The sequence below is a fragment of the Equus caballus genome, chromosome 15 (genome assembly GCF_041296265.1).
Source record: "Equus caballus isolate H_3958 breed thoroughbred chromosome 15, TB-T2T, whole genome shotgun sequence".
Lineage (NCBI taxonomy): Eukaryota > Metazoa > Chordata > Mammalia > Perissodactyla > Equidae > Equus > Equus caballus.
Window position 1 is genome coordinate 48,596,883 of NC_091698.1, and position 19,754 is coordinate 48,616,636.

At 41.9% G+C, this 19,754-nt stretch overlaps 1 protein-coding gene and 1 long non-coding RNA gene across 22 annotated transcripts in view; one reads left to right on the plus strand and one right to left on the minus strand.

The window, feature by feature from the left end:
* AAK1 (AP2 associated kinase 1) overlaps nt 1-19,754 on the plus strand; it is a 165,521-nt gene that overhangs the window by 106,838 nt on the left and 38,929 nt on the right. For 14 of the 20 annotated variants that reach the window (XM_014731107.3, XM_070235343.1, XM_070235345.1 and 11 more), the window contains exons 9-16: nt 832-935; nt 2,890-2,969; nt 7,054-7,208; nt 8,190-8,491; nt 11,421-11,696; nt 15,928-16,160; nt 17,492-17,649; nt 19,152-19,256. In XM_014731107.3, coding sequence (XP_014586593.2) covers nt 832-935; nt 2,890-2,969; nt 7,054-7,208; nt 8,190-8,491; nt 11,421-11,696; nt 15,928-16,160; nt 17,492-17,649; nt 19,152-19,256 — 1,413 coding nt within the window. The remainder of the gene's footprint in view (nt 1-831; nt 936-2,889; nt 2,970-7,053; nt 7,209-8,189; nt 8,492-11,420; nt 11,697-15,927; nt 16,161-17,491; nt 17,650-19,151; nt 19,257-19,754) is intronic. The other 6 variants (XM_014731108.3, XM_070235346.1, XM_070235348.1 and 3 more) reach the window with 1 other exon arrangement.
* LOC111768071 (uncharacterized) lies at nt 17,504-19,554 on the minus strand. 2 transcript variants are annotated; one of them, XR_002800092.2, is made up of 3 exons: nt 19,418-19,554; nt 18,565-18,650; nt 17,504-17,825 (listed from the first exon to the last, which is right to left on the minus strand). It is a non-coding gene; the product is annotated as an uncharacterized lncRNA (long non-coding RNA). The 2 variants fall into 2 exon arrangements; XR_002800093.2 differs by having other exon boundaries at nt 18,565-18,653; nt 19,418-19,543.

Consider the following 19,754-nt stretch of genomic DNA (forward strand, 5'->3'; position numbering starts at 1 on the left):
TGCCTTTCTCCAAGTCCATCTTTGCTTAAACTGTTCTCTCACCTGGAATGTCTTTTCCTCTGCTTTTCCCTGACTGACTAAAATGTTTCCTGCCGTCAAGGACCAGCTCAAGTCCTACCTCTTCTGCAAGTCCTACGTGAGACTGCAGCCTCATCACTATTTTCCGAACTTCATGTCCAAACCCTTCATTTGATTCCTTTGCAATAAATTGCCTTGATTGTTATTTGTATATATACATGTATATGTTTGTGTGTCTTCTCAAAGATTTCTTTTCTTGAGGATTTTTCCAGCTTCAGAAAGGGCAGAAGCTTAAAGGACCTGGAAACAGACAAGTGATTTATAGATCACGGTAAAAGTAGAGATGTATTTGTTATTTTGTAATTTCTTTTCGACTGGAAACCAGCTAATATCTCCAACAAAAGAATCATAAGTAAATTCTTGACGTTTGAGTTTTGGTTATAATTATCAAGAATAATCATTTGTTTAGCAAGGTATTATGAACTAAGGAGGCCAGAAGCAAGACCTTGTTACTTCCTAGGTACCAGAATATGAAGGTGTTAATTTTCATATTGAGAGCTTGAGTCTCTGTTGTACAAGGCACAGAATATGAACTTCAAGTATCTTTGTTACAATTCAAAAACTTAATTTTCTTGTGGATATTAAGAATTTTAGGAAAGTTAGAGCTTCCCTTTCTGAGAGGGGAGGAAAAGGGCTAATTGTGCTGTCTGACTTTTATGAGAAATAAAAATTTGGTAATAGAGAAATTATGCTTCCTATCTAGTGTAATAATTGTTAGGATTGTATTAATCAGTTTACATATGTTTGTCTTAGGGTATATGTTGGAACCAGACCCTGACAAAAGGCCGGATATTTACCAGGTCTCCTACTTCTCATTTAAACTACTCAAGAAGGAATGCCCAATTCCAAATGTACAGGTACGGGAAAGGTGCTTTTTAGGGAAAGTAAACATTATCTAATGGTCTTTTAGAATTCCTGGGGTGTTAATCAGCTGTGTAAATGAATATGGATGTCCCTTTCTTTGTCTAGTAGAGGGCATCCAAGCAAAACTAACCAGGAAGCACTTGCCATAAAGGGAATCCAATTTTCCCATAGAATTTAACTATAAAACTGAGTCAGTTACACTGAAAAAAAAATGCCCTAGGGTTTGAGTTCAACACTTTGGGTGAAGATTGACTGACATATTGTCTTGTCAACTTCACAGTTCGCTGAGAGCCAGGTGCCTGTTGTAGTTGCCCAGAGGTGATTAGGCAGGCTGCTTGCCTGAGCAAGGCTGTGGACTTGCCCCCATGCCTGTTGGAACGTAAGCCCCTTGTCACTCTGCTCCTTCATTGCACCAGAGCTTTCTTGATTTTGTTTCTGCTGTTGGCCATCTGTAACTCCCACTCATTTTCCTCTGTCTTGCTCTACACAGCAGGTAGGAATGTTTTCTACACTTAGTAATCCTAAACTCTGCATTCACAGTTTTCAGGGTACAGTGCTTCCAAACACCCTTTTTACAGGCTTGGCATATTTTTCATGTCACAATATGATCCAGCTCTTAAATATTTTGCTAATAGATGCCATAAGAAATAAGTTCTAATCTGAAATTGTCTTCCTAATTTCTCCAGTAATGAACTTTTGATGTCACTATTGGGGCTCGTGGGTGCTGATACATAACAGTCCTCTTTCACTCCCATGTTTGGAATCAGTTGTAGGAATCATCAGATGGAGCTTAGAATATTGCCTTTGTTACTGATAAGATTACGTCAAAGAACGTAGCTTGACCAGTCAGGCTCCCTAACATTAGCTCCACGTGACTGAACAGTGAGCGCCTGATTCCTGAGGGACAGGCTCTTCCCTAAAGGAAGTAGGGCAAGGGTGAACCAGAGGAGCTTCTCTTTTTTTCCCCAGTCTTATCAGACTAATAAGTTACCCTTCTCCCTCAGGAGACGAACGCTTGGAGGGTAAAAGCAAAGCTAGGAGAAATTTTCTAGCAGAAATTCTTTCCACTGGAAACATGAAGGAAATGAGACATCCCTCCTAAAAGCCAGATTGATTATTAGTATTCCGTTTGTCAGGTTTCCCAGATTAAAACGAGGGATACTCTTCAGTAACCTAACATGACCGTGTTTTCTTTTGCTGTCCCACTTTCTCATTCATAAAGTAAAATAAGGTGAAATATAATTGGAAGCATTCATATGGGTAACTAGTTTTTAAGAAGTCAGCTTCACAAGTCTCAGGTCATGTGGCACTTTCTCAGCCAGGGTAAGCAGTTGTCTTTGGTTAGGCACAGCTAGTGCTCCCTCACCAGGCAGCATTAGATGGTGCGGAATCCAAGCTGGAGGAGCTCTGCTGGGCTTTGGATTGCGTAGTGCCTCACATACTGGCAAGAGGTGCTGGCTCAGCAACCAAACGCACTGTGGCTGTGGTTTTCTCCCAGCATTCTAACTGAACGCACCCTGTTTTTGGCACACTGGTTAGCTTTAACTTCTCTAAGATCTAGCTGAGAACTTAAACAGTAATAGTAAAGACATCTCTTTCCCATTCCTTCCATGACATCACTTCTAAGCTGTGTTGTAGGAAGAGAAGGGTACTGAGTTCAAGCCCCAGTGTGCTTAGCCTGGTCCAGAAGGTTGAGAATGATGGGGGAGGAGTATGCTGCATGCGGGCTGCTCTGTCCTCTTCTCAAGATACTTTGCCTCCCTTACTAGGGCTGAGTCCAGTGGGATATGCTTTTAGTTAACCTCCCTTCCCTCTGCCAGAGACCCAGGGCCTAGAAGCTGCTCCAGAAGACTCCAATATGTATTTCCATCAGCCCAGTCATGCTGGTTATTATTTTACAAAGAAGTCTGTGATGTCCTTTTTTTTAATTTCTTTTCAATTCTACAGAACTCTCCCATTCCTGCAAAGCTTCCTGAACCAGTGAAAGCCAGTGAGGCAGCTGCAAAAAAGACCCAGCCAAAGGCCAGGTAAGAAAGGCCTTAGTGAGCACATGTCCTGCTCTGGGTGCTGCAGTAGCAGGGGAGGATGCCTGTGTTTCTACATTCTTATACTGCCATGGCCAGAGGCTGGCAGAACAGGCAAGCAAGCTCTGTCTCCCCTAGGCAGAAACTGTTCTTTGGGAGTGCAAAGAAGAATATAATGAAATACAGTGATCTACATTTGAAAGAGAATCAAGAACTCCACAGCTGGTTCCTTTGCTTGGGAATAGGCTCAGGGGCATTCAGAGATGAGGCAACAGCAGAGTTTAAATATTGCTAGTGTAAGTGTCCTAAATATGTGACCTGGCCTTTGTTTAGCCTCATTCACTACCCTAATCCTCCATCTCCCTTTCTTTCTTACTTTCTGTGGCTCTGGCCACGTTAGGAAAGTACAGATCAAAGCACTGAATCCATAAACAGTAAAAGAGCCTGTGGGTCTCAGCTAGTCACATTCTGTGTAACCTAGGGTCTTCAAGAAGCAGATGCCAAGAGAGGATTAAAGAAGCTAGGATTTATTTGGGGAAATGCCCCTGTGAGAGAAAATGGGGAGGGAGCCGGGGGTCCAGGGAAGGCTGGGAGAGCCAGCAGAAGGCGATGTAAGTGTGACTCAGAGAGAGGAAGGAGAAGTTGGATGGAAGTGACCTAGAAACTGCCACACAATATAAGGAAGGTTCACCCAAGGTGTTGGGGAGTCCTCAAGCCCGGTAGGCCACCCTGTCTCCCAGGAACAGGCCTGGCTTAATATCCCAGCCCCAGGGGCAGGCTGTGGGAAGCGTGGCCCCAGGGCAAATGTGGTAGATTTCGGGAGCGCAGCAGCTGGGGCACTTGGTCTCTTGCCCCGTTTGTAGCTGAAGGTCTGCGGGACACATCCTCTTGGCTGCCGTGCCTTCTAAATGGCAAATTCCCAGGGTGGCCAAGGAGATGTTTATACTCTTCTTTTTTCTACCACACTTCAGGACAAGGAAATGTTAGCAGCAAACTGTCAACAAAGTACCCTAGATGGGAATATGTGAATTTTAAAAGAACAGTAAAATAACTTCTGTATTTTAAAAAATTCTTTAATATTTATAGAATGCCTGCTGATGTGGCTCTAAAGTAATGAGACTTTGGTTTTTAATAAACTTAGCAAACTATATCCATGTTGTGACTTTGTGGTCTGTTTATTTCTTAGATAAATCTGCCATGCTCACCTCTGGGAATTGCTTTGGGGGCTGATTTAATTAACTTAGTATTTTGGATTTATGGCCTTCTTGTATTAGGCCCAAAAATGGTAGGTACTGAGGCTAGGCAAGGATCCATTCCCACAAAGCACACACATTTATAAAAACAATAGTAGCCACTAACATTTGCATGGTACTCTGTTGTGTAAAATCGAGAAAGTAATACCTGCATCATAAGGCAGACGTGAACATCGAATGCATCAATGACTATGAAATTGTTTTATAAACTGTAGAGTGTCCAAACTATTAGTTTATATGGACCTCAATAATGCTGCGAGAATACACAGACCTTATAGCCAAGAGATTTGGGTCTAAGTTGTCTTATCTATGATTTCTGATGATTTCATTCACATTATCGTATTTGCTCCCCAGTTCTGAGAGGTAGTTTTTCTTTCTAACCCTATTTTCCAAGTAGCCATGATTCATTGAGGCATCATGTATACCAGATACCATACTAGGAACTTTACATAAATAAGATGATGGTTTTTTCCCTTAAATGACCTGTGAGGTCATTGTTGTCATTCTCATTTTACGGACGAGGAAACAGACTCAGAATTATGAGTACATTGCCCAAGGTAGTTAGTCAATATGAGATTAAAAGAACCAGAACTGGGGCCAGCCCCATGGCAGAGTGGTTAAGTTCCCACGCTCTGCTTCCGTAGCCCAGGGTTTCGCTGGTTCGAATCCTGGGCGCGGACATGGCACCGCTCGTCAAGCCATGCTGAGGCGGCATCCCACATGCCACAGCTAGAAGGAGCCACAGCTAAAAATACGCAACTATGTACTGGGAGGGTTTTGGGAGAAAAAGGAAAAATAAAATCTTTAAAACAAAACAGAATAAGAACCAGAACTTCAGCATCCACACTCTTTTTTACTCTTGGTTAAGTGATTTGCCCAAGATCACACAGGTGTGACAACTTAGAGCCAGATCTCCTGGCTTCAAGGTCTGCATTTCTCACAGCATTATCGACGTCCATACAAACTAACATTTTGAGCATTCTCCAGTTTATGAAATGGTTTCACAGTCATTGATGTGTTTGATGTTCACACCTGCCTCATGATGTGGATATTGTTTTCTCCATTCTACACATGACGGACCCAAGGCTAAATGAGGTTAAATGACGTATCTATTACCACACAGTTGGTTAGTGGGGAATGAAGCTCAGACAGAGGTTTCTTTGACTTCAAATCCCATTGTCTCTAACATGTTATCTTGGGAGAAGTCCAATGTGGAAGTTCTTAGCATTTGGTTTTACAGAAGTCTGTTCACCTCCCTCAGCCTTAGCTTTATCTTTCCCAACATTTGTCCTATTTTCCTTCCCACCTCTCTTCCCTAGATTACAGCCTCCCCAAATGCGATAGCTTTTATATTCTCAGTTTTTCACCCAGCTCAAGAGCATCCCTCTAGCAGGATGACAGTGAAAAGCTTCAGGGTCCAGAATGGACATACCTGGGAGGTGTGTCATGAGGAAGGACATGGGCCAGGTGCTTTGCTTCCTGTTTTGCATTTCATGGAGGCTGTGCCAGACATATTTTGGAAATATCCATGAAACTTGTTTATTTTGGCCTTATCCTCAGCTACGCTCTCTAAAGTGCATTTTCAAAAGACAACCACTCTGATCTGAGTTAGGTAGTAGCCAGCTGCCTGGATTCTATAAATTAGGGGAAGTCACCACTAGGCTTTAGCACCATCACGAGATGCAAGCAGACCGCACAGCAGTCCTCCCTGTATTAATTTGGATTAGATTTGGCTGTGAGTTACAGAAAGTCCAAAATGACAGTGGCTTATATAAGACAGGTGTTTATTTTTTTCTCTCAAGTAAACCAAGTCTGGAGGTAAGTAGTCCAGGGCTATATGGCATTTCCACTCCATGAAGCTCTCAGGAGCCCAGGCTCTTCAAGCTCACAACTCTACCGTCACTATGGTTATGGCCATGACCTCATGGATCAATATGGCAGCATCCCTGTTCCAAGCAGCAGGATCAAAGAATAGCCAAAGAAGAAGAGCAACAAAGGGCATACACCAGTTATTTCTTAATGTTTCTAGAAACTGCCACATAACAACCTGCTTATATCCCATGTAGGGCCGGAACTTAGGCATATGGCCACACGTGATTGCAAGAGAGACAGGGCAATGTGTTTTTTACTCTAGGTGACCCTATGCTCAGCTCAAATTTTTTTATTGAAATATATTTAATAGATAACATTGAGTAAATTTAAGGTATACAACAACTAAAAATTTTATTACCATGGGAAAAAAGGGAGTATATGATTGGAGGAAATGGAGCTCCTGTCAATACTTCCCAAATCCTTTACCTTGAATTATTTACTTATTCCTTCTACTAGATCCCTTATTGGATTCACTCATTTTACATGCTTTTTATTGTAGAGAGACCATTTTGACAGCTAGCTCTAACCAAATTTGTGTTCCCTCTTCATCTGAAAACCAACTGCTTTAAACCCTTCTTTGCATCATCACCCAAAGTGTATTCTGGGAAATCCTAGAAATTAGGTAAAAGGGTTTCAAGGTCAAATAAGTTTGAGAAACACCACATTCTATATAGTATTCTCTTTGAGGTTCTCCATGCACATGCACACGTGAAAAGTTCTGCTGGAAAAAAATCTGCTTGATATATTTTATTGAGTGTTTCAAAACTTATTTACCCATGAAGGCTTTATTCATAACATCTAAGTACCTATAACTGTGGAACACTGTTTGGGAAATGTCAGTTAAGTGGATCTGGAAGGTTTGGATGAGTATGGAGGGGAAAGCTAATCCATCATGTACTCTGTCTACTCCCCTGTTTTCCGACTCTTTCACATGAATCTTTTTTTTTCTTTTCCTTTTCTAGACTGACAGATCCCATTCCCACCACAGAGACTTCAATTGCACCCCGCCAGAGGCCTAAGGCTGGGCAGACTCAGCCGAACCCAGGAATCCTTCCCATCCAGCCAGCCCTGACACCTCGAAAGAGGGCCACAGTTCAGCCCCCACCTCAGGCTGCAGGTCAGTAACTAGGTTGATTTGAAATTTGGTACACCTCTTTGTTACTATGGGTAATAGAGAAGTCTTGGAAAGCCTGGTTTTACTTTGGGAATAGAATGCAGAGGCGCATAAAGAATAATGGTTTTCCTTAAGCAACAGGAGGTGAGCTGCCATTGAAATTGTATAGCAAGAGGCTGGCAAAAGGGGAGACCTCTCATTGAATTCTGTGGAGAATCTCCAAGACCACTGAAGCCTGTTGTCTCTGTTTTTTTCTAGTCTTGGCCCTGATTTTGTGGTTTGGTCCATTCATCCCATACCTACCTCTTTATCTCGTATACTTCTCTTTGCCTTTAAAGAAAGAAGACTCACCTCTTTTTGACATGGAGACATTGTTTCTTTAATGTTCTGTCTCTTGAAGTATCTGTCACTGCTCCATGTTCTGGTATTCTGTTTCTAATGAGATGGCTGAGTTTAGTTTCATAAAGAGGATCGATCCAAATTATCAAGTAACTGAACTCAGCCATCACTTCCCCAACCTGGAAGCTACTTTTTGTGAATTTAGTGGCCATCTACTTACAGCAAGGCATCCAGACTGAGATTGTGTAACCTACATGTGAAACATCAAAGAATGCTTTTATCCTGCAACCATGCCAACAAGTGCCAAGATTGTGTTTATATACAGTAGCATCAAAGGCCAGTTGAATATGTAGATACTCAGGGTGCTGACTAAAGGAGTAATTGACTAAATGGGGTGGTGAATAAGGGAAGACTTTCTGAAGGAGGCAAGATTTGAACCCTGTTATTGAACCTTGTTTTGAAAAGTAGGAAGCCTGTAGTTTGGCAAGAAGGAAGGACCTTCCAGGTGCAAGGACGATGAGCAGCACATGGATCTTGGGATTATCTGTCCACTTATCACCCGCTCTTTCTTGCTTTGGCAAGAAAGAAAGCCATTTTTGTCTTAAAAAGTTTTGAGCCCTTAAATGGAGTTTATTCTCATTGCAGGATCCAGCAATCAACCTGGCCTTTTAGCCAGTGTTCCCCAACCGAAAACCCAGCCCCCACCCAGCCAACCTCTACCACAGTCTCAACCCAAGCAGCCACAGGCTCCACCCGCCCCACAGCAGCCGCCTTCCACTCCGGCCCAGGGTCTGCCTACTCAGGCCCAGGCGACACCCCAGCACCAGCAGCAACTCTTCCTCAAGCAGCAGCAGCAGCAGCAGCAGCAACAACAACAGCCACCGCCACCATCACAGCAGCCAGCCGGCACGTTCTACCAGCAGCAGCAGCAGGCCCAGGCTCAGCAGGTAAGGTGGTCAAAGTCTGACCCTTGCTTTGGCTATCTGAGTCGTCACTGTGAGAACGCCCACTAGGTACAGGCGTCTTCCTTGGGAAGCCCTGGGAAGTCAGCTGTTTACCGTTGTGTCATTGCTTCTCACAGATGTAAATACTAAAGCATTGCGTAGTGGAGAAATCACCGGATCGCTCGCTCTCCTTTCTCCTTTCTTCTCAGGCCACGGGGAATTCTCTACATGATTGAGGAACCTCAGCGAGGAAGCTATTTTTTAAGGACTCTTTTTTTCTAAGATAACTCAACACCATTATCATACTGAAATAAATAATAATAATTTCTTATTATCATCAAATATCCAGTAACTTTCTGATGTCTCATAATTTGAGTTGGCTTGTTTGAATCAGGATCCAAATAAGGTCCACATACTCTATTTAGTTGTGATACATCTTTTTTCTCCTATTTTAATGTATATTTTCAGTTTTTACTATGAACATACTCATTTTATAATTATAGATATATCTTTTAAGTCCTCCCTTTATCCATAGGTACCTTCACCATCTTTTTTTTCCTCCTTTGCCATTTAATTTTTTGAAGAAACTGCGTCGTTTGTCCTGTAGAATTTTCCACATTCTGGATTTGGCTGCTTTCCTCCCTGTGGTGTCGTGTAATATGTTCCTCCATCCTCGGTGTAAACTGGTAATTTCTTGAGGCATGCTCAATAATCAATTCAGTTTAGGAGTTCTTTGTTCTTCCAGTTGCATCATATCAGGAGGCATATCATGTCTGGTTGTCCTCTCTTTTATTAACATTAAGATCAATCGGTGAGTTTGGTGTTGTCTGTCTGATCTATTCATTTAATGTGTCCCATCAGCTTAGCAGCCATTGCTGATCATTTCCTAAGTCCAGTAATTCATTAGGGATGGCAAAATGGTGATATTCTGGCATTCCCTCTTCACTTAGGGCTGGAATTTTTCTATGAAGAACTTTTTTCATCAACTATTTATTACCCTAAGGTATTGTTTGTAAGGAAAGGCAGGAAAAGCTGATTGATTCTTTCCCTGTGTTTACCACTTTTCAGAATAATGTGTTTGTTCCTAGTGTTATCAAAGGGTAAACAATGTTTTTGTTTTGTTTCTTTTGGTATCATTATGAACTCATGGATTTTAACATATTTGATACGTTTCCAGATATTGATGTTTTAAAATTTTTATTTATTTTGATGCTCAAATTGTCCCAACTTTGGCCAATGGATGTCTCTTAAAATTGGCTCATGAGTCCTTTGGTGGTGACTCCAGCAGTCTTTAGTGGTTTCCTTGCCATTTAGTGTGACAAGCTGTTCCAGGCTCATTCTGCCCTTGACGTGGAATCAGCCATTTCTCTAAGGATCTCCATTTCCTTTTAATGGAAACGGTATTTAGAGACCACAGTCTTAGTGCTGGGGATACTCATTTGCTAATGGGTTGGTTATTGGTTTTAGGCCTTTTCAGTGGACTGTTAAGAAATATATGTTGTTTTGTTTTTTGGTTCGTTAATAGAATATACATCATGAATTCAAATTTATATCCTTAATTCAGATTTGTAATTACAGGATTTTTTGTCTGACTTCCTGAATTTTATATTTCTGTTTTTTTAATCTGGAAATCTTGATTCCTAAGAACATTAACGTAATTACTTAATTGATTTATAGTTTCAAGATAACAATACCAATATGATTACTGAAAACAGTTTAAGATTTCTTTGCCTTTTTTCCCTTAGAGTGTTTAGCTCACTATTTCCTGGGGAGTTTGGCTATCAGTTTGATACACAGGTTTATTTTCTTTATTTTGCTTTTGATTTTTAGTTACTGCTTTTTCAGTTTTGGTTTAATTTTGTTTTGTGAAAATGTAAAACACTTACGTGGTTTCAAAATTAAGTCTGTAAAATTCTATCCCCTCCATCCCATATATAGAGGTAGCCCTCCTTCCTATTTACAACTTGAGAGTGTTCCCTTTTAAGGAAATATAGCTCATTTATTCAGTCCATCCACTGTTGACAAACACTTGGTTGTCCAGCATTTTGTGGTTGTAAATAGGCAGCTATTTATCGACATCTGCTTCTTTGTTAACCCTTTAACTTTGTCCCAGTAGGCAAACAGTATCCTCTCAGTTAACTCTATAACTAAGTACTAGTATTTGGGATGTTCAAAGATAAGATCTTGATTTTTGTTCATCAGTAGGCCTCTGTTTGACCTCTGTGTGCCCAGCACATAGTCCTTAGCTGTGGAGTGTAGAGACATATAGAAGTATCCCTATCCTTAGGAAGTTTAGAAGAGAATATAACTTGAAACAATTAGTTATCAATATAAGATAAATGTCATTAAGTGTAGTCGAGTATACTGAATATTTTGAATGTCTAAAGATGGGAGAGTTAATATAAGAGAGAGCTATTGGGAAATAATTTTCAGAAAGACTTGAGATGACTCTTAATAGCTGGGTTAACATTTAGGTTATTCTATCAATGTCATCATTGCTTCTTCCTGTTCATGTAGGGAAGCATTTTAATCTTGGCTACATCCAAATCTCTTTATAAAAGGCATTACTTCTGTGATTGGGAGCTCATTTATTAGTTTCTGTTACACTCCAGTATGTGGAGTCACAAGATGTGTAGTCAGATGGATGCCTTTAGGCCGGGCATAGAAACCCAGCTGGAAGCCAGCCTGCAGTGCAAGAGGCAGGATAGTGCAGTAGATGCAGCCTGGCAGTGTAAGGTGCTGCTGTGTTTATTTTGATGCCTTAAGGTTCCCCTCATGAGTTTTCAGGCCATACTAAAAGACTTCTACCTACCCTTGCCTTTGGCTACAGCACTGGTCTTAGTTGTTACTGAGACATTTGTTGTTTGTGGAATTTCGTTCTGAGACAGGCTTTTATTCACCTCCTCATTTCTTGCCGCTTTCTCCTGCTCAGTTTCAGGCAGTACACCCAGCAACCCAGCAACCAGCGATTGCCCAGTTCCCTGTGGTATCCCAAGGAAGCTCTCAACAGCAGCTGATGCAGAACTTCTACCAGCAGCAGCAGCAGCAGCAGCAGCAGCAACAGCAGCAACTGGCCACAACCCTACATCAACAACAGCTGCTGACTCAGCAGGCTGCCTTGCAGCAGAAAACTGCTGTGGCGGCAGTACAGCAGCCCCAGGCACAGCAGACCACAGCCCCGCAGCCACCCCCGGCCCAGGAGCCAGCAGTAAGAATCACGCAGGGCTCAGAGTGCAAAAGCAGGAGAGGAGCGTGCAGTGAGGGCTAGGGAAAGGGTGAGAAAGAGCAGTAGCTGGTGAGAGGCCTCTGGATTAGGGCTAGGCTGTTTCCTCACCCTCGTGGTTAAAACATTTGATCTTTTCTTGATATATCCAAGAAAAAGATGAGATATTCTCTAGAAGGTAGAAGTTTTAAAAAAATGACTCTAGGCTGCTAATGAAGATGAACATTATTTATCACTCTAAAATTAGGCTGGCAGAAAGAGCTGTTCATTGTCTCTGTCAGGGCAAGTGTTGAGCAGTCAAGGACCTAGGCAGGATTAGAGCTAATCCCTTTCCCTTCTTCAAGGGGCTATTTGACTACTGTGGCCTTTCCTGTCTCTGGATTCTTGTGGGTCCCCATCTTTACCCTGAGTCCTGACAGTGTTATGTTTATTCTTCGTCTCGAACAACATTACACCACCTCATTTAAGTCTAACGTACAGCACCCTTCAAGGGTCTGCTTGCTGGGGCTATTTACCATGGCCTAATCCCTGTGAGCACCAGAGCATCTGGAGTAATGTTTCAGCCATCTTGTCAATTTAGAAATTGGACGTGTCCACTTCTGGATAGTGGCTGAGTGTCGCATCAGAACCCCTGCATCCTCTCCTGATTGACCTTTACCGTTTCAGCATCCTCAGGCACATTGCGCTATGGCCTTTAATGAGTGCCCTTAATTCTGTTCTCATATATTTCTGAGTGATAGTGATAGAAAAAGGCGTTTTACATACCGAACAGATCCAGTATCACAGCCACTCTCTTATTCCCAGGGGAGTCCAACTTCTAGATGAACGAAGGAAAAGTAAGAAACTGTCTTTCTGAGGATTGATTTCTGATAGAGTTTTGTTGCCTTTCTTAAACCGGAAAACCTACATCCCTTCAAAAGGAAGCAGTGCCGTAGATAGATTGCCTTCTTTAAGTCTCAGCTAAGAGTGTGTTCAGTGTCTTTATACCTTTGTTTAAGAAACAGCTCATGGGCTGGCCCGGTAGTGCAGCAGTTAAGTTCGCATGTTCTACTTCGGCGGCCCTGGGTTCACCAGTTCAGATCCTGGGTGTGGACCTACGTGTCACTTGTCAAACCATGCTGTGGCAGGTATCCCACATATAAAGTAGAGGAAGATGGGCACAGATGTTAGCTCAGGGCCAGTCTTCCTCATCAAAAAGAGGAGGATTGGCAGCGGATGTTAGCTAAGGGCTAATCTTCCTCAAAAAAAAAAAAAGAAACAACTCAGCCTTCCTGCAGGCATGTGGTAGACATCTACTCTGTCTTTTTAACAAGAGATAAAGTTTCTCTTGTTAACGGAAAAAGAGTTTTAAAGAAATTATTGTATGGTGTAGTGAGTTAAGATCTTAATTAGCTAGTCTAGTTGCCTCATTTAATGGAATTGGAAACTGAGGCCCAGACTAGACAGTGATTACCCCAGCTACACAGACTGATAGCAGCAGAGCTGGGGCAAGAACCAAAGACTCCTGCTCTGTGTTCAAGGGTGATAATGACAAATGCCCATCCAGGGTGATGGAGTGACCAACTGCCACTGCACTGCTTATGAGGTTCCCTCTGCTTTCCCTGGACAAAAGTATCCATTCTCCTGTGAATGAATTGTAGAACTTCTCCATGTTCCTTGGGTGAAAAAGTACCTTGAGCACTTTGCTCAGGGATAGTTGGTTGAGGGGATGGAGAGGGAGTGAGAGCAGAATGTGCTTCAGCCAGGAGTCAGAGAGCTTCCCAGCTTTGACCATCCCTTTCTCTAATGACCCAAGGCAGGACTTACCTAGAGAAGAGAGTGAGTGAATGTGAAGTATACCCTGCAGCCATCCTAAAGCAATAATCTGCAAAGGGAAAACGGCCACACGCCATAGATGTTTATTGCCGTCTTATTAATAATAGCCAAAAGAATGGAAGCAACGTAAATCGTTCAAGAACCAAACTGTGCAGCCATTAAAAATCATAATTAGAAAGTTTGTACAAAGTAGAAAATACTCATAAAGTAATGTTAAAAGAGATGTGAAAGAGAAGTAGCTACTTAAAAGAAACTTAAATGGAAAATACCGAAAAGATAAAAACAGCTGTATTAGAGTGATAGAATGAAGTCTGGGTGGTTACCCCCCTCTGCGCTATAGTCTTACATTCCTTGATGTGATTGTATACCTTTAATTATGTATTTTGTTTTTAAAAAAAATCTTCAGCAAGGTGGACATCTGAGTCTCCCTTTGCTTCTCCTTCTGTGGTCAGTGTCTCCCTGCTCCCCGTCCCTAATCCCATCTTTGGATGAGGAGGCATCATGGTGCAGAAAAGAGAGTCCTGAGCTGCAGTCAGGAGATGTGGATTCTGTCCCCAGTTGACCCTGTGACCTTGGGCAAGCACTTAGCCTCAGGGGGCCTTGGTTTCATCTCCTCTAAAGCCAGACAGTTGGAATTCATGTTTTCTAAGGTTTCTTTCAATGTTCGTATTTTTAGATTCTAAATGGAAATGAAGCTGTCTGCGTGACAGGGTTGTTGTGAGGAGTATGAAGGGTTTGGAGCCACTTTGTATTAGTAGATTGCTGTGATAGGGAAATTGTGCTCCTGATGGAAGCATCTATTCTTCAATGTGCCACATACAGAGAATAGGTAAGAGCAGGGGAAAATATTTTCTAAGTCTGGACCCTTCAAAAAAAAGGAACTCAACAGTTAAGTACCCTTTGCAGAGTAATGAGTGTCTTAAACTCCAAGAAATAAGCAAATCTAGTTCTGTCCTTAAAGCCCCTCTGGTTCCTGAGGGTACTGGCTTTAGGTTGGCTCTTGTAGGTACAGCACTGGACCCCTGATGGAAGTTGTGGAGCTGAAGCTGTAGTCCTCACAGAGTACTCTGCTTCTCCCTCAGAGATGCGGTCAGCTGCTTTACCCATCTAACCTCAGTCTGATTGATACTAGAAGCTTATATTGTGTCCTTCAGCCTATTGGTGAAGTGATTGTGTCCTCACACATGCACGTAGCCTGTCTCAATAAAATTCAAAGTCTGAGTCAATGTAAGGACAGAAAATCCCAGGCTGTCAGCATCCTGGCCCAAGTAGCTGGACTCTCTGGTTTCCCTCATCTCTCTCAGAACCTACCTGCGAAGACAGAATGTGGGAACTTAGCTGCACCATGGAGGGGCAGCCCTAATCTGAGATGAACCACTGGAGGGAAGGGATAGTTAAATACCCGAAATGTTTAACATTCTAAGTCATTTTATCTTTGGATTGATAGAGTTAAGGAAAAAGGTTTGGTGGCCTTCTAAACGTTATTTGTTCATTTTCTTCATATAGCACTTTGTAGATCATGACTTATGCTTAAAGACTAACCATGTGGCCACAAGGATGTTCCCACCTGTTTGTTTTTCTATAGTGACAGTTTGTCCTATCTTCTGAAAATGACCCACATCTCAAGAGTCCATGTGTTCTTAGATCAGTCATCATCAAGAGTTTTTAAAATTTTTTCTTCTTTCTTGTTATATTCTCTACCTGGTTCTTCAGTGCCATTTCCATACTGAAGATTGGAAGAAGTTAATCCCACTGCCCCAGTGCTATACATTTTCTCAGGGGTTACCACAGAAATAAATCTCGTAGACCCATCCTGTCAATGAAATAAAGAGCTGTAGTAACAAAACAAAACAAAAAAGCACTACCATTTGTTAATCACAGTGTAATGTTATCTAACTTATTCCTAAGTAGTAGTCTAAGCTATGTCAGAGAGTCGGGGATCTCGTAGCAGAAATCATTCAGCTGAAATGTGTTTTAGCTGGAGATGTGCCTTCATTGGCTTCTGGCTGTGGTAGTAGAATGCTGTGGAGACGTTCGAACCAGTTCCTGTGTGACCTCGGAAGCAGAAAGTGGTCCTTTAGGATATAGTCTAGATCATCTTTAGAGCTGGGAATAACTTCTGTAGTCTTATGCTCTGGGTTGAATTGTATATGGTTACCCTGTATATTGTTGCTGATGAAGATTAAAATTTATGTATAAGCACCAGATAAATGCCATGTTGGTATCAGTCCCAAAGTTGCAGCTCAGATTGTCAAAACTTATTTTTTTTCTTTCTGGGCATTATTGGTAAACTCAGCCATTTGAATTCCCATGTTAGCTCTCATGTGGCATTTTTTGTTATGCTTGCCTGTTTGTTTTTCCTTTCCCCTTTTTTTGAAACATTTTTCATCTCTCTTCCTAGCAGATTCAGGCCCCAGTAAGACAACAGCCAAAGGTTCAGACAACCCCACCTCCTGCCATCCAGGGGCAGAAACTCGGATCTCTCACTCCTCCATCATCCCCCAAGACCCAGCGTGCTGGGCACAGGCGGATTCTCAGTGATGTAACCCACAGTGCAGTCTTTGGAGTCCCTGCCAGCAAATCAACCCAGCTGCTCCAGGCAGCTGCAGCTGAGGCCAGTCTCAATAAGTCCAAGTATGTGGTGCTTCCCCTTTATCCTTCTTTCTTTTATGGGTGAAGTCTGCCATGGGCTGTTACTGTGTGATTCTTTGCATATGTATGTAGATATATGTGAAGTGGTATAGATGCATATGTAGTGGTGTGTGTCTGTGTTTTAATAAGAAGCTGAATTTGCCTGTGGTGCATAAACCATACTGGTCTTAAGAAATAATTTTCTACTTGCCTCTCTGTTTCCATTCTCTCATCCACTCCATGCTCTACAGAATATTTTCTAAACTCTTGATCTGACCATGTCTTTCCATGCTGAAAATCTTTCATTGGCTCCCCATTGCCTGAGGGGTAGTATCTGAACTCACCAGTTAACAGACCAAGGCCTGTGGTATCACATTGGTGGACTTGCAATTCTCCATCTTCACCAGTGCTTTATTCATCCTATGCTCTGTCGCTTAACTGCCACTGTCCTCCTTGTCCACTGAGGATATACTTATTTATTCATCAAGATCTGTGTCAGAGGTTACCTATTCTTTGACCCTTCCTCTGGTGTCATACGTAATTTTGTCTGAACCTTTTTTTGAGCATGTATCACACTGTACTATCGTTATTTATTGGCAAGTGTGGCTGACCTAGCCTGTGAGTTCCTCCAAGACAAGGACCATGTCTTAATCAACCTTTGTAAATCCAGTGACTGGCTCTGTGCCTGATAGAAAGTAGACCGCAATGAGTGTTTGTTGAGTAAATGCAGTTTCAGACCTTCAGCTTTCTTGGAACCATGCACTCTAAAGTTAAAAATCTTGATGTCATTAGCTAAATGCAAAGGGCATCAAGAGAGACTTTAGAAGAAAATTAGCTAATGATACCTAGAAGCACAAGATAGTGGTATCTGTCTTTATTTCTGTTTAACTGTGATGATGGCAACTGATGGTGGTCTTTAATTCTATGCATGCTACATCCTAATAGGTGGGAGGCAGCCTGAGTAGGCATCAGTCCCAGCCCCTCTCGGGTCAGTTATTCTGATGTCATAGTGGGCACTACAGAATGCACAATCCTAAGAACAAGTTGCTTTAGGATCCTGAATTGAAAGGACTTACAGACAAGACCAAAAGTCTAAGCAAAAGATTAAAGAGATAGTGGGAGATAGTGAATTGTGAAAGAAAGGGAGATATTTATTTCACGCAGTGGAAAGAGTGTCTCTGGAAACTGTTCAGTTGCCATGGAAAGCCCTTTTAGAAAACCACTGTGGAAAATAACGGTCTGACGCAGAAAGAATTTGATCTTGAAACCAAATAGATTGACCGTTTTCAACTTTTATATGTCTTTTTATTTCTCGGGGGTGGGAATCTTTCTAGGTCTGCAAGCACCACTCCATCAGGCTCTCCTCGAACCTCCCAGCAAAATGTTTATAATCCTTCAGAAAGTTCTACATGGAATCCTTTCGATGATGACAATTTTTCCAAACTGACAGCTGAAGAACTGCTAAACAAGGACTTTGCCAAGCTGGGGGAAGGTGAGTAATTGGTGTCTTTTTGTGACTCTCGAACCTTAACTCTAGAGAGGAGTATGCATGTGAAAACTAGGCTGCAGTCTTCTTTCCCTCAAAGGCTTGATTTTGAAGTATGAGTGCAAATTGCTTTGTATGTTTACCAGAGCACTGAAGTCTTTTCATCCTCAGGAAATCCTGGCCTGTGGGTGGCAACAAGGAGAATGAGAAAGTTTTAGGAAAAATTCAGTAGCATAGATCAGAATGATAATATCAAACACAGTCACTTTTTGGAGGAGTGTGATGGTTCCCTTGTCCTAAGTGGATTTATTGTCCCAGAAAGTTGTAACTGCTTACCCATGAGAATCCTTGACTGTGATCAGAGTTCTATATTGCTCTTGACTGACCATGGAGAGGAGATCAAATAAATAGAAGGTGCCATTTCTGCCCTCAAACCCACAGTCTGATTTGAGAGGCAGGACACACAGACACAGGCACACACTACACACTTTGGAAAGCAGCAGCTCACACCCTGGGAAAATTCCACAATGTGGTACAGTTTGAAAAGAGTACCTCAGTGTAGACAAGCGCACTGGGTAAAGAAACGATTACAACCAAGTGAATGATATGAACTTGACTGAACATTTAGCTTTAACTATTATTTTATAGATATCTTTTAAAAATCTGTATTACTTTCTTGCCTTTTTAAACAGAAGATAGGGCACAGGATTTAACTTTCTTTGAAAACTTGTTGACTTATTTCATTGTTATTTGTGCCAGTTATTGTTCTAGACTATAAACAGAAATACCTTCAGGGGCTATTGAAAAAGGTGGTATTTTTGCACTCAATTAAGTGACCCCCCCCCCCCCCCGCCAAGTTTTTAAATTCTTGTGTCTGTTTTTAGTAGTTTCCTGTCTTCTTGTTCAGCTGTTAGCTCTCACTTGAAGCTGCTGTCGTTGTGCCTGTCCCTCAGAACCTCTCACGGCTGCCATCTCCACCACTCCCTCTTCTCATTAGCTCTTCTCAGCTGCTGCCAACATGGAAAACAGATCATCAAACTCCTCAGAATTATATAAAAATAAGTAGACTCAGAGTGAAAGCTGGAGGCATTCTGCCTTGAATAATGTGCTTGAGCTTTAGGGCTTAGCACTAGCTGACATTTTTGTTGTTTTTTATTTATTTTTGATTATGGTAAAATATACATAGCCTAAAAATTACAGTCATAAGCATTTTTCAGGGTGCAGTTCAGTAGTGTTAATTACATTCACACTGTTGTGCCCCCGGTCTCTAGAACCCTTTTCATCTTGCAAAACTGATGTGCCATCTCTTCTGATTCTTAAAACTTCCTTCATTTTCTTGGCTATTCTCTTAGTTATTGCACTGACTCCTAGACAAGGACCTTTAAGTAGCTGAGCTGTTGCTATAGTGCAGTAAAAGGAGTCAAGTCTAGAAGTCGGTCTGGAGGGTGCCCTTGGGATGCATCATGGGACTCTACTGGAATGAGCTGAGTGGTGTTTTGTCCTTTCAGGCAAACATCCTGAGAAGCTTGGAGGCTCAGCTGAGAGTTTGATCCCAGGCTTTCAGCCCACCCAAGGTGATGCTTTTGCCACTGCCTCGTTTCCTGCTGGAGCCGGTTAGTATGGCAGACACCTGCTACACAAGACTCACTGTTGTCACCTTCACACTGTTTTCCACCCCACAGCATGTCAGTGAGCCCCAAATCCTGGTGGTAACTTATGTTTCCCCCTCAAAAGAGTTCTCATAAAAAAAGGATAGAGAATGATCTAGAATCACCTTGAATTAAAATGACAGGATGATCTGGCAGCAATATACAGGATTTGTTGTCTCTAGTCACACAGATGTGTTTTAAGCAAATCTTTCTAAATTTGATGAACATCACTCAGTTGATCTCTCGTAATTGCCTAGGTTCTTTGGAATGACTTGAAGAATTCTAAGAATTAGAAGTTCTATCCTACATCTGAGACTCCGCTAAGCTGTGTTTTTGTGCATGCGTGTGTGCTTACGGAGAGGGAGAGAGGTGTCTTTTTAAATGAGACTTTAAAATTATAGAACAATAATAAAAAACTAATTTTCCCTTTTATTAATAAAAAGTATACATGTTTATTATATA